General features: G+C 37.0%; 1 protein-coding gene across 1 annotated transcript in view; it reads right to left on the bottom strand.

Moving 5' to 3' along the window:
- LOC109047170 (F-box only protein 16-like) overlaps nt 1–14,663 on the bottom strand; it is a 23,168-nt gene extending 8,505 nt beyond the window's left edge. Inside the window, 10 exon segments of the mRNA XM_042747301.1 lie at nt 10,089–11,101; nt 11,291–11,473; nt 11,476–11,518; nt 11,783–11,876; nt 12,618–12,874; nt 12,959–13,123; nt 13,428–13,634; nt 13,730–13,765; nt 13,864–13,950; nt 14,139–14,663. Of these exon segments, the coding sequence (XP_042603235.1) occupies nt 11,073–11,101; nt 11,291–11,473; nt 11,476–11,518; nt 11,783–11,876; nt 12,618–12,874; nt 12,959–13,123; nt 13,428–13,634; nt 13,730–13,765; nt 13,864–13,944 (1,095 nt within the window). The 5' untranslated portion in view covers nt 13,945–13,950; nt 14,139–14,663 and the 3' untranslated portion in view covers nt 10,089–11,072.

Raw genomic sequence — 14,663 nt, 5'->3', positions numbered from 1 at the left:
TCTAACATGTTTGCAAAATAATTTATCATACAGATTCAGAATTACCATTATGCAATTTTGAAGATGTGAAAGGGCATCAAGCGCGAGCTCTGACGCCCTGACGCGACGCGAGCTCCCTATTCCTGATTTAGTTATCTCCGCGGCCGCGCTCTCTCATTTGACTAATAAGGGTGCGATTTGCCGGGGGGGATGGGGGGGATTTCCCCCCTTCTGGTCTATGCATCCCTGCCTCTGCTGAATAACTTTTATCCCCGATGGGGATAAAAACATCATGCAAACCCGCTCTGACGTCCAGATCTGAATCAAATGATTCGCGATACGCGATCCGATTGAAGCGCATCGAAACAGTGAATCATTTTGCGACGCAATGGTTTAACTGATTCGGAGTTTCAAAAAGCTCCGTTGTGTTCTTTGCTCGCTTTCTCGATGTAATTTGTTGTTTGAATAACCGTGGACATTAAATCATTACAATTAATAGGCCTAACGTAGACTTACAATGTTTTTATTAAACTGAGATCACACTAAATACAATTTCCGACGTATTAAAAACATTTCATAAAATTTTTCAAAAGCATCCCCCCCTCTGTTTATTTCACAAATCGCACCCTGCTAATAACCCTATGCTAATAACGTAAATTGTCAATAATCTCACATTGCACGTTTCTGGATGACGCTGTCCTGTATACTTCCTAGTTTGTATCGCCGTGATAAACAGTCAAACAAACGTTTTACACATCAAAAATAAAAAAAAAACACTATTACAATATGGGTTGTGCGTGATTTTAATGCAATTCTGGGTTGCAAATAAAATGCTAAATATAACACACACACACACACACACACACACACACACACACACACATACATACATTCATTTGTTGCTGTTTAAATTTACATAGAGAGAGAGAAAGAGAGAGAGAGAGATTACATTTATTTTCCATTATTTGTTCATTTGTTGCTGTTTAAATTTGCTTTAAGTTTTACTTTGTTTATAGGATGCTGCTGATGGATGCAAGTTTTACTTAGTTTACAGAATGCTGCTGATGGATGCTCCCAGCACTTTTTATGTTTGTTGTTATTATTAATATTAATGTTGTTATTATGAACAGTTCTCAGAATTAAAGATGTGTTAAAATAATTTAAAGAGAGTCTTTGTCAGATGCCTTTTTATTCTTAATTTTGACATTAATTTTCATTTTTACACTAGACACATATCGGTTCAAAATATCGGTTATCGGTCTCCTTGATCTGTAATAATCGGTATCGGCATCGGCCCTGAAAAATGCATATCGGTCGATCCCTAAAAACTACTAGCTTAAAAATAAGAAAACACTAAATTATTCACCCTAGTGCACTAGCATTTGTTGCCAAAAAAAAGGGGTTAAACCTATTATTGGCTTTGTATCTATTTTGGATTCCTGAGTGACTCTATCAGAAAAAAATATCTGGGTCATGGAGTCTTCTTGAACAAATTCATTGTTTCTTGGTGTCATAGAAAAAAAGCATTTGGTATTTGGCTAAACTTCCTGTCCAGATAAATGGATAGCAACAAATAAACAGGGAAGCAAGGACCAGGTTACATAAATTTCAACAAGTCAGTAGGGCTGCACGATAAATCAAAATGAAATCGAAATCGATTAGACAGAAGCTGCGATTGTCATGCGTATCTTCCAGTGAAGCACGGTTCTGTGATCAGTAGTAAATCTCCATACGAAGTATAGGGCCACATGATATTGGAAAAAAACTCACATTGCGATATTTAGTTTTTTTGCGATATATATTTCACCGGATGACCTGAATAGCTCTATTTGGGCAAAAAATAAAATGATTGGGGTGATTTTGTAGGTCAGTAAATCAGCATAGAAAATAAACAAATTGCAAGCATAGATATATATAATATAACAAAGACTTTTTTTCAGGAAAGTCTAACAGCATATAGACTGCACGATATATTGGGGTATGGGGGCAGAGGGGGGGGTGGTGTGGGGGGGTCATGATGGCATCGTCTATCGGCCCAACCCTAATGTTGCGTGCCTTATTCTGTGTAAGAAGCCACATCATCTCACAGAATGATTTATTTCAAACATACAAACAACACTATTAACAAATTCAGGGGGGAAACACATAATTAAATGTGGTATTTTCACGTGCTTTCAGATAGAGCAGCATTTACTACACAGAGCCATAGTTCACTGAGAAGCTACGCAAAAGCTGTCATTATCATGAACAATATTTTCAATTTCATAATCGTATGATTATATCATCTGTTATTGTTTTGCATAGCTTGTGAGAGAATTACGGCTCTGTGTAGTAAATGCTGCTCCATCTGAAAGCAGGTGATGGAGATCACAGAACTGGCTTTACTGGCAAGATGTGCATGACAATTGCATTCGATTAAGCGTGCAACCCTACAAGTGAGTCCAAATTAAAGACAGAAAAGGGGAGGGAGAGAGAGAAAGAATATCTGGGCTATGATACATTTCACTCACGGTGCTTTCACAGACTGTTACCATAGACAAAAACACCATAAATCTAAATTCCAGCAGCTCCTCAATTGAATGAAGAAGTAGCATCACTGAAAAGAGCCAGACAACTCAGACGGCCAAGGTTACAGTCAAGTTCAAATGCCAGCTGAGGAGTCAGGTCTGGTAACACTCCAACTCACAGTATGCAGCTTGACAAAGAGTTATCACCTACACGATCGCCTGCAGTTAGCAATACCACGCTGCTGTTCTCAGGCACAACAGTACGACTACAAGTTTTTATAAACATCCTACTTAATATATTATGTAAAAATATTACCAGTGGTTTCTGCAATCATTGCATTTCAAATAAGCTACTTCCCCTGTGATTAACCTCAGCACAGACGACTTTCAGACACAGGGAGGAAATAAAAGTGTAAAACTAGCAGAAAGTTTGTCGAAAGTGAACAACAGAAAACATCACACCGGTGTTGCACAATATAGTACATTTAAAGACGTCAAAGTTAAGACTCAGGCAAGCAATTTACTTCTACTTTTCATCAATATTAATGCATCATGCATACCGAATAATAACCATTAGGGGTGTAACAATACATTTATATTTGCCATTTTTCAAATATTGGTGTTGGCCAATAATTTTTTTTATTGTTTGGACGATGCGTTCGAGGTGGGACTTTTATTTTGATGGCGCTGAGAATGGCAGCACCTGCGCACACAGTGTTCACATTCTCCTTATTGGCTTTTATCATTAACAGTTCTGTCTAATACAGACAGAAATCAGTCTAATAATCATAAAGAACTGTTCAACAAAGGAATTAAAATGTATACAAAAAAGTATTTACTTTTATACTATTAGTAATAGAAAGGCAAACATTATAATACTTTCTCTTTTTCTGTCAGGATTCAACAAATATGCATTTATATAATTTAAACAAATCTTTGAATGACTAATGAACATTTAATTAGGGCTGCAACTAACGATTATTTTGATAATCGATTAATCGGTCGATTATTTTTACGATTAATCGATGAATCGGTTTATGTACTTGTATTTTAGTTTTGCCCATTTTTTCCCCAAGTAAATTATTAACAAAGGGTCTTTATGATTCAACATAGACTTTTTAGAGATTTTAACCATTTTGCATTGTCATATCCTCATCAAAAACATACCTGGAGTTGTGTTTTATTATGTGTTGGTTATCCTTTGTCAAACTCTTCTCCAATCAAAACACTGACCCATACATACTCTAGCAAATTTCACAAGGAGATTTCAAATAATGTTTTCACTACGGCAGTCCTTAGGGCTCCTAAAGTAGTTTAACATCCCGAACAAAGCTTATTAAGGAATCTTTCAGAACATATTTTCACGAAGAATAAGAATAAAACAGAATAAAATTGCAGTAAATTGCATTTTATTATTTTTTTTCCTGTAAACACACAGCTTATACCTGGGAAACAGCTTTATAGCTTATGCTGTGAAATTGCTGTGACAATCCTTCGAATAAAGTGCCAATGGCATGAAACCTGAATGGAAATCTCATTTTAGAATAAAAATGAAAGTAAAATCCATCAGAAGGTTGTCAGGAAAAAAATTGGACACACACACAAAAAACCTGGTGTGTGAAAAAGAGCAGTGAATACTTAGAAAAAAGTGCATTTCAAATACATTTAAACATTAACCTCTCTCATTCAGTCATAATTAGGCTGCAAGACTGAATTATGAACTGGTAAACGACAAAGCTTTAAATGTTAATTGTTAAAAAGCAATGTTATCAGCTTTTACGACTAAACATTTGCAAACAACATTGTACTGCAGAATCTGCACAAATAAAAGTCTTTGCACACTGTGATAGTCATCGGATTTAAATATGTAACGTTAGTGGTCCTTATAACAGTGCAAAATTCAAAAATGTAATAAATCGATAAAATGTTAACAAAACAGCCTTATGCCTGAACTGACAGGAATTCGACTACCTGTGGGAAATTAGGCAGAACACTATTCACTCATTATTTGAGAAAAACTTTGCATTGCAGTGCAAAAAGGTCAACATGTCCAAATGTTCAGGGCTTAACAATTAGGCTTGATCTCTTTTTAGAGGATATGTTTCCTGCCGCAGTTTACAGGTTACTCTTCTTTTTTTGAAGGCGCAAAGTAAAGTGCTCCCACACTTTGGATGACTTCGTCCGATTAGTTTTATCTTCCGCTTTTTTATTTTTCTTTCTCGAGCTTACTCCACTGCCGCCTGCCTCACCCATCACGCTGAATGCTGCAGAGAGACGCTGTGCGGGAAGCACGTGACATAAAACGAGGCCAGCTATTGGCTAGTCGCTACTTCTCCTGCTGTACTGGCTGAGTAAAACCTCCGGTGGCTCATTACTGCCACACTTTGGTCACCGCAGGTTTAAAATATGCACGAAATGAACCGCTTACGGCAAATAAAAATTATTTAGCAACGAATCGATTACTAAATTAGTTGACAACTATTTTAATAATCGATTTTAATCGATCAAAACCAACATTTTTTTCAGCTCTACATTTAATTTCAAAAATCTTGCAAACTTAGTCTAATCCAGCTGTGAGATCTTGTGAAGTGTGCACTTGTATCCTGCATGATCGCGTGTTCTCTGCGTGACGGTCGGTGTGAATTAAATGTGGATAGGAGGAGAGTACAGCTTCACTGGAGATGCGCGATCGACTAACCTTAAACTCATGATTTCAAATTATGCTGTGCTTCATGCTTTTGCCCAATGTCATATTGATGTCATACTGATGAAATATGATTCCCAAAACCCAATGCACACAAGTGCCCTGTTGGTTACAGTGTTTACTTCCTTTTTAATTATATTTTTATTAAATATTTATTTGTGAAAAATACTTTTTCATTTAAAGTATAAGTATGTTTATTTTACACATTTATTTTTTAATCCATTTTCAAATGATTTAAATTTTCTTAAATATTAATTAAAATAAATAAAATTATATCGGCCACCCTGCTTTCCAAGATATTAGATTAGATTAGATTAGATTAGATTAGATTCAACTTTATCGGCATCGGCTGATAAAAAAACAATATCAGTCGACCACTAGTAACAATACACATATTCGGAATTAACCGTTTTGGCTTTCGGTTCGGTACGCATTACAAACCGAAAGATTCGTTGCACTTAGGCATGGGCCAGTATGAGATTTTGACGGTATGATAACCTTAAGCAAAAATATCATGGTATCATGGTATTGATACCAACTTTTTTCCCACTGGACACAATATATTTTGTATTTGAGCAACATACAGAATATTAGAAAAAAATAAAAAAATAAAGACTGACATCTTTATTTAACCTAAATCTGTAATTACAGTTTTTTAATTTTATATAAATATAATTTAATATAATTTAGTTATATAATAATAATCATACACATAATTTGATTTAATAATAACCCAATTTGAAGCAAAAATAGAATGTACTGACAAGCTTTGTGAAATTATACCATGTAAACTTTTCAGAAGACAGTCAGCTCCTCTCAGAAACATATTCATATAAACCCCCAAATCAGTATTAAGGATTTTCTTCCAACAGTTTGTGCATCATGAACAGTGAATGATCTGCCTGCAACAATATTTTTCTCTGTGCGTCCGTTTTTAGTGTCTCTGGCCTGTGTTAACGGGCATTAACATATTTTTACATAAATTATATTTTGGAAAATGATTGCATTGCAACGCAGTTTGTGCAAGTCCAGAACAGAGAGTTGCAATAAGCTAAAAAACGGCTGGTTGCCGATTGCGTAAAGGGCAAAGTATATTTCGGTTGTCCGCGCAGCGTCGGCATAACATTATTTTCGTCATCAAGAGGGCTCGCAGACAGCCACGCACCCCGTGGTACTGCGCATGTGTCGAGCTCATCCGTCCTGTGTGCGAGACTGAAAGGAACGCTGAATGTGAAGTGTACCCGGGCCTTAAGTTCGGCCATCCTACACACACGTGACTGACCGCTCGCTCACACCAACAGGAGGAGGAGGGGTCAGTGTTACTCTCTACACTGCACTCAGTCTGAGGGATTCCTACTCTTTCAGTCACTGAGGAGAAATGGAAAACAGCGCATACCGCAGGAACGGTATAATGAAAAATATTAGTGGTTTTGAAACTGTGAAATTTTCAAATCGCGGTATACCTTGAAACCGGTAATCGGTCCATGTCTAGTTGCACTAATCCTATTACATTTGCAAAATAAAAGAGCTTACACGGTGTGAAATATAACGTTCTTATTGTCACGGTGCTCAACAAGACAGCCCAAACGACGTAACAGGCGACGTGATGTTTTGCCTCTCCCATACCCAAACAAAAACACACTGCTCCAGTAGAGCCCCTTTCACACTGCAATTCCGGAAAATACACAAGAAATAGTGTCCCAGCAACTGTTCCCGGGTCGCTAGATTTTGCCCCTTTCACACTGCCAGTGATTACCCAGAATATGTGCGTGCATTCACACACAACCCGTAAAGGTCCCGTGAAGACACATGATATCAGGGTGTGACGTGTAATGTACAAGTCGAAAATGCTAGGCACGTTATCTTTCATTTAAGCTGGCGAACGATCTCAGCTTCAGCGCGGAAAGTGAGGAACTAAGTGATCACTGCTTCATTACAATTTGCACATATTTGTTTCATAGCGAACGTTGATCTGCCTTCAAAACACCTGGTAAAAGAGTTGCGCGATAACGTGCGTCATCACTACGACACACCCTTGATGGCATTTGTTCTGGCTTTTGTTCACACAGCGCTCGTTCCGGGACTGAACCCGGCAATGTTACTAGGCCCTCAACCCAGGATCAATCCCAGAATCAATCCCGGGACGTGTTTGCGTTCACACAGAAGGCGACGCGGCAATGTTCAGGCAATTTTCCGGGTCCAACGTGCAGTGTGAAAGGGGCTTAGGATCGTGACAGTGAGGCAGTTTGTTAGAGTTTTCCCTATTTTCCTAGCTTTTATTCGCTTTTAAATAGCTTAGTGCCTGTGCGCATTTTACTTTAGCAGCAATTCGGCGTCAATTGATTGAATTGACAACGAAACTGTGACACCACTGTATCGTACCGAACCTTGACTTTTGTGAACTGTTACACCCCTAATAACCATGCAAATCAAATCAGGCCACTGGATTTTTTTTTTTTTTGTATTAGTTAAATCTCTCAGCTGCAATTTGCCCATGAACACACATAAATATGTGAGGGTTTATTAAAGCTCAGTAAGTAAGCATATTATGAGTCCAAGACTCCATCTGCTTCAAGCCAACAAATCCACACTTGAACAAACAGATCCACTTGTACAAAAACAATAAGTCAGATGATACCAAACTGAGTCAGGTGGTCTCATCCAAAAATGCAAAAAGACTATATCTATTATAACTCAACCACACAGTCATTCAGCCAACCTTTACATACAAACTAAATAAATCCAGTGGAGAACTGGAAAGAACATTAATTAAGATAAATTATCACAATATAAAATCTTTATTTTTTTTAATTATCAACCAATACATTAAATTACAAAATCTCTTCTTATAACCAATACGATACAGACGTCACAATTTTTTTCATGTTGTAATGATAACAATATACTGCTGAATATTGTAATCAGCTTTGAAAGCTTGACAAATCATGAGTAGACTAATCCAATTAAACATAGAAAACCCTGGACAGCTAAAACAACTAAAAGTGCATCCTGTTTTGCTGCTACACATGCACTGTATTGAACAGACAAACGACCTCTGTGGATTAACAAGTGATTTTACACATGCCTTGTTGCCAGCTGGATGAGGCAGCGGAGGCCTTTTGGACGACACACAATGTATTTACACACTGCCAAAATGCTGCACATTCACTACAACCATTTGCGCTCCCTTTCGCGATCTTTCGCATGCTCTGCCACCGTACTTGGCATGGCATGAGATGCCTATCAAAGCCTGAAAAAGCAAATGACTCAGACCAATCAATTAGCTACTCAGCACGGATGGGCTTGAAAATGAACGCAGCACATGTGCAATGAAATGCACACTAAAATACTGTTCTGTTCAGATGCAGAGCAGACTGATCAATCTAAGGACAAAAAGGCTTAGGCCAACAGTCTATAATCAGAGAAAAACTGAAAGGAATTTCATGCAGTCTTGCAAGGGTAATATTCCTGTAAGAGGAAGTACTTGTCCACAAAAACTATGCCATTATCAAACTCCAGGTGCTTCTGTGCTTTTCTAACCACAATGAAAAGTCTGTCAGGATGGGAGACTGGTCAAACTACCCTGAAATAAGATCCTTGTCATTTCAAAGATATCATGCAAAGCCATACCCAGAGGCTCAACCAGCATGCAGAGCACCGCAGCTGTCGCCATCCGTCTGGCAGCAGGCAGCATTTCACAATTGATCTGGGAAAAAAATATTAAATCTAGAATCCCTCCGGCTGTCCAAAGAAGCACAAAAACTGAAACACCAAAGAAACTGAAAAAAGAAGCATTTCAACAATTTAGAGATACACTTAAAACCATGGGGGTGTGCTCCTAACTGGCACTCCATCCGTCACTGTACAGGATCCAATGAGTGGGATTTAAGTTTCCCAGTCTCCTCGGCGTTAGTAAAGGTACAGCTGTTGTGGCCTGAGGTTGACAATAACAACCTGGAGTTTCTCTTTGCCAGTTTAGCACTTTGAAAGAACCTTTATCCTGAGAAATGCAATTGTATAGACCTAAATCTAGTGGATGACTGGAATGCTAGCATTTTGGACATTTAAATGTCCAACAACAGAAGAAAATGAAAACTATGCAAAAAAAAAAAATCTGTACAAAACAGTCGCCTAAAGAGAAATAATCATCCATTTAGCAGACTCACATATTTCAAAGTGACCTAAAGCGACGTTAATTGCTTTCCTGTACGATGATATTAGTTACTGATCATTTACGTCAACTGCACTTGGATTAAACTGTCTATATCATTTACAAAACAGATATGAATTTTTCATTACTTTGAGACCATAATTTACATTTCAAAGCCTTTGAGATGTAAAATCAGATACAAACGTGCTTCTGAATAAACAGAGCAGAATGAACCGTTGGCAGTTAAACACCGCTGCTCACACGAGACTGCAAAAAACCAACCGCCACTGTAAAATACCAGCGAGCTCATAAACCAAACAGATTAAAAAGTACACAAACTTAATACAGATACATAATAAACCTGTGACCTTTATAACGTCCTTTAAAACATTTTCATAATATCCGTTGTCGCAGAAACTGACACCGAATAAATCACTGAGGACTACGTTACTAAGGTATTTTTCTTCGATAGAAATTGTTCTAAGGTTTAAACGACAAATATTCTTGTTTCCGTAAAATCGAAACAAAACAAAGTTTTGCTGAAACAGGGCTAACACTTACTCTCTCTACAGTGAACTGAAGTTAGACTTCCTGCGGCTCTGGGAATATCGAGACGCTTGACAGAGAGCTGGAACGCGAGCTCTTTTGGTTCGAGCGCTTATTGTGAATACAAGCTTGTGAACGAATTAAAGCTTTCCCCACTATTTTAAATGATCTAGACACCGTTATAAAGTCAGGTTATGCTTACCAGTAATTTCCGCAAATACAGTTTTTCAAGGGATTTCACTTCTGTCAGCTCTACCGACTCTACACCCGGAGAGCTCCACCTTCACTTTCCTACTTCAGCTGCAGTGAGCCAACTGTACTGAATATTACAGCCACAGAGCCAGCCGCGTGAACACAGCAACAGGCGCTCCGGTTCAAAATGGCCAACTCAGAGGCACGTCTTCATAATAAAAGTCCTGTTTCAATAGCGTTCACAGTCTATGGTTCATGCACAGGCAGGATTTTAATACTTAAAAAAAAATTCCTTTCTATTTATCACAACCGAGATTTATTACTCAGACAAAACTGTTTTGATATAATAGTAGAAAAATAAATATATAATGGTCATTTTTGTCTGGTCAGTTAATGAACGAGAGTGTAATTGTGTATGCACACATTTCTGTGTAAGGCTTTATCTAATTAAAGGTGTTGGCCGATACGAGTTGAAAATAAAGTTTTTATGCAAATAACCATTAATTAATTTTAAATATATATATTAAAAAAATCAGCCAAATGAGTACAGTTTTATCAGTTTCATATATTTTAATCTGAGTTAAATATTCTATAATTATTTAACATATTTGTTCTGTTTTTATTTTCCTTTGTAAATACAACAATCAGTTTAAAACTCATACACGGGTCATATATGAGAATACAGAGAGAGCAAGATGGTAAACAATAAAAAACATTTCAACCATTTGCTCACTCACACATTCTGATCAGACAGGGACATCTAGTGGACAATAACACATCTGAGGGATTCAAGGAAGAAAAAAATATTCATATAAAAAAATGATGTATTGTGCTTTGTCTTTCAACATAAAGTTATGACATCATTTTAAATTAAAGACATGATAATAAATTAACTTTGTATGAATAACTTCATGTCGTTCATGTAGCTATCACAACATTATCCAGTAGATGGCCTTATGTGCCAAGCTTCTTTTGATTCTTCATATGTTCTCCTTCATGGCTGTCCTTCGAAAAGAGACACGGCTGAAACAGAAGATGTTTATTACACCAATTTGTGTTACACTGTATCATGTTATTAATAATGAATTACAATGATTAGATATTTTCTGGCACATATTCACAGAGAGTATTTTACATTCTTGGTCTGGTTAGTTTAATTTAAAAGCACAAAATCCTATTTAAGACTGATATTGAAAGTACATATGGGCTTACTTGGTGTGCTTCTATGGGATCTCTGTGATGCACGGAGCCCCTCCTTACTCAGTCTGGGCACTGGAGGCCTTACAGGACCAGGACGTATCCCTGCATTCCATTGGGAGGTCTGGGAAAGTCTCTTTATGGAGTCCTTGTTAGCCGGAAGTGCTTCTAAGCTCTGTGCTGCCCATTGTGGCCTGTTTTGTTTTGCTTTCCAGCTGCACTGAGATCCAAGGATAAAAACATCTGGGAAAATTTACAAATAAAAGCCTTGATTTCTCTTATATTTCTATCAAAAATTGTTCAATATAATGTCTGTTTTCTTCCCCCAGCAACACAGTGCCCTCTTATTCCTCTGTGCAGCACATTTCCATGATATCCCACATGTAGTCTGATCAGTATGCATGATGCCTCTTGATTATGTCGTCTCTGGAGAATTCTTTGCATGCTGCTGCTGCTGATTTGTATGAGGATCAACAGCACAGTCACATGACAATTATATTAGCTTACCAAAGATTTGGCCTTGCGCAGCTTGTATGTTGAGCGAGATGGTGCTTTCATAGTGTTTTCCTGTCTTATTGTAGCACTTTTTCCCTTTATCAGTCTGTAGAGATAAAGACAGCTTAGCATTTTCTGCTGTAGTTGTGCTAGTAAAACTTTCAACATGCACATAAACAGAATAAAATTCTCTAAAATAGTGCAGCATATCAGTGGGTCACATAAGGTTTTGTGATATTTTATAATAACTCAGAACTCAAATATAATACTGTGGACATAAATTTAAATTTGATTTTGTTTGTTTTTGAAAGTTATGTTATGTCTTTTATGCTCACCAAGGCTGCGTTTATTTCAAAACAGTATACAATATTATGCAATATTATTACAATTTAAAATAACTATTTTCTGTTTGAATATATATTTAAATGTAATTTATTCCTGCAATGCAAGGCTGAATTTTTAAGCAGCCATTACTCCAGTTGTCAGAGTCACATGATCCTTCAGAATCATTCAATTATGTTGATTTGGTGCTTAAGAAGAATTGCTTATTGTTTTTATTGTAGAAACTGTTAAACTGTGGTGGTTAATATTTTTAAGGAAATTGTGATATTTTTTCCAGATTCTTTGATGAATGGAAAGTTTAAAAGCACAACATTCATTTGAAATGGAAGATTTTTGTAACAATGTAAAAGTCTGTACTGTCACTTTTGATCAGCACAACAAAACTTAACTGAAAAAAATTTAAAAACAAACCAAAAAAAAAAAAAACAAAAAAAACAAAACTTTTTAACGGTAGTATAACTTGTGTATCTATGTGTGTGCAAAACCAAATTAGTTGTTCACTTACGCTGGCCTTGCATGCTCAACTGGGTCAAGGTTATCCAAGTAGTTAAAGCGTACAGTGTCAGTGGGATGCCTGTCTGAGTCTCTCCACGGCGGAAGACCTTTGGCTGATTTCACCAAGCCATTCCCATCTTTACTCTTCCCATGGACACTGGAGAGGACAGACTTCAACTCCCAGTGACCGGTCACAGGAAGTGACCCCACTATCTTACTGCCAATTACTTTCACCTCAGGGATAATAAACTCTTCCTTCACAGGCGCCTGCAAAATATGCACCACAAAAAGATTACATTTATTCCAATCCAATAGATGAGACTCTAAATCAGCCTTTCAGCAACATCTTACCTTGGGCCTGCTAATGTGAAGCTCCTGCACAGTCTCTATGTAATGTCTCTTCCATACACCTTGTACAAATGGTGTTGGAGGAAAGGTTATGCACCAGCCTAGTTTCAGACATTTAGCCATCCACAGCTGGTCAAGCTCAACTAGGATTTTCCAATGCCAGCTTACCTGCAAATGAATATATTACAGAAAACACTAATGTCACACACATAGTACTGTTCAAATGTTTAGGGTAAGTAAGATGTTTTACCTTAATACTTAATAATTTTATTCAGCACAGATGCACTAAACTGATCAAAAGTGATAGTAAAGACATGTATTATGTTATCAGTGTTAGTCTATGTGTGCACACAGAATACATTTAAGTGTGCATGTAGAAAAGTGTTTTTTATTCATGGCATTAAAATATTCATACTGTATAATGTCAAAAATGTTTATTAATTTATTTGGTAAATTTAACAATGGCACATACCTGAGCACATCTACAGAGGCTTCGGGGGTCAAGAAATGAAAATATATAGAGCGATATGACCCTGGGAAGGACCCTAGTGAAGTCAAGGGACTCCTCTGGCACCCAGCTGCTCAGAGTCTGTCTGAGATGTTTCAGCTGGCTAGCAGAGCATCTGGAGAACCAGTCTTGTAGCACCTGTTTCCGCTGGCTATCTGTCCACTTTTCAAACTGAGGCATGAGCATATAATCAACAGAGCCAATAATAAAACCAAGAAACTGTGAAGTGTTACCATAGCATTTTTGAAAGTAAGTGCATTTCTTACCCACTTTCCAAGCAAATTTCTTCTCTCTTCAAAAACCTGCAAAAGTGTTCACATGAAACATTCTACACTGATATCAATGTTACAGTAGCTTAAACAAAGCAGAAGATCATATACTATATTTTTGGTGCCTGTACATGAGCATTGGAGAGCTGATGATTTAGAGGTGTCCAGGTACTCAGTTTGGTCTGCATTTTTGTTCTGGGAGCTTGTTGCATCTTTCACTGAAATTCAGACGTTTGAGATTCAGCTCCTAGATAAACCTCAATAGGCACCACAATATTAAGAGCACTTATCAAAAATACATACCCATGTTAAGGAAAACAAATGTGCTGTGATTTTCATACTAGCAACAACAAAATGACCTAGTTGTACAATGCAATACAGTACAAAAGAGAAAAATCAAACATACCATGTGTAGTAATGTCAACCAGAAATAGTCATGTTAGAAGTCATAACCAAACCATTAAATGTTTACTGATCCGATATTGATGGTTTTGGTCTTCCTGCTCAGTACAGTTTACCAGTCTCCATAGCAATCACACTATCTCTCACTCTGTCCCGCCTCTTTCCAAACACTGGCTATGTTCGATTCGCAAATGGTTTGTTCTTTTGAATCGGATCTTTTAAATGAATCGGTTGGAAATGAAATGGTTCACAAAACCGATGCTCTAGGTAGGATTTGACTGATGGGACGAAAGTAAATTCATTTATTAACAGAATAGCAGAAATAGTATTAAAAAAAAATTCAGAGTTTATAGTTTTACTTTCATTTGGTTGTTTTAAAGTTTGATCAACATGATAATTACTAGTTGACTTTATTAAACAGACTTTTATTATTATGTGCAAACACTTTTTTTATTTGAGAGATGTAAATTAATTTTAGTATTGTTAAGTGTACAGTAAATGCGAATTATATTTAGGAACTAAGTGTACT

This window comes from Cyprinus carpio, chromosome B20 (genome assembly GCF_018340385.1).
Source record: "Cyprinus carpio isolate SPL01 chromosome B20, ASM1834038v1, whole genome shotgun sequence".
Lineage (NCBI taxonomy): Eukaryota > Metazoa > Chordata > Actinopteri > Cypriniformes > Cyprinidae > Cyprinus > Cyprinus carpio.
This window is presented reverse-complemented; position numbering and strand designations above follow the sequence as displayed.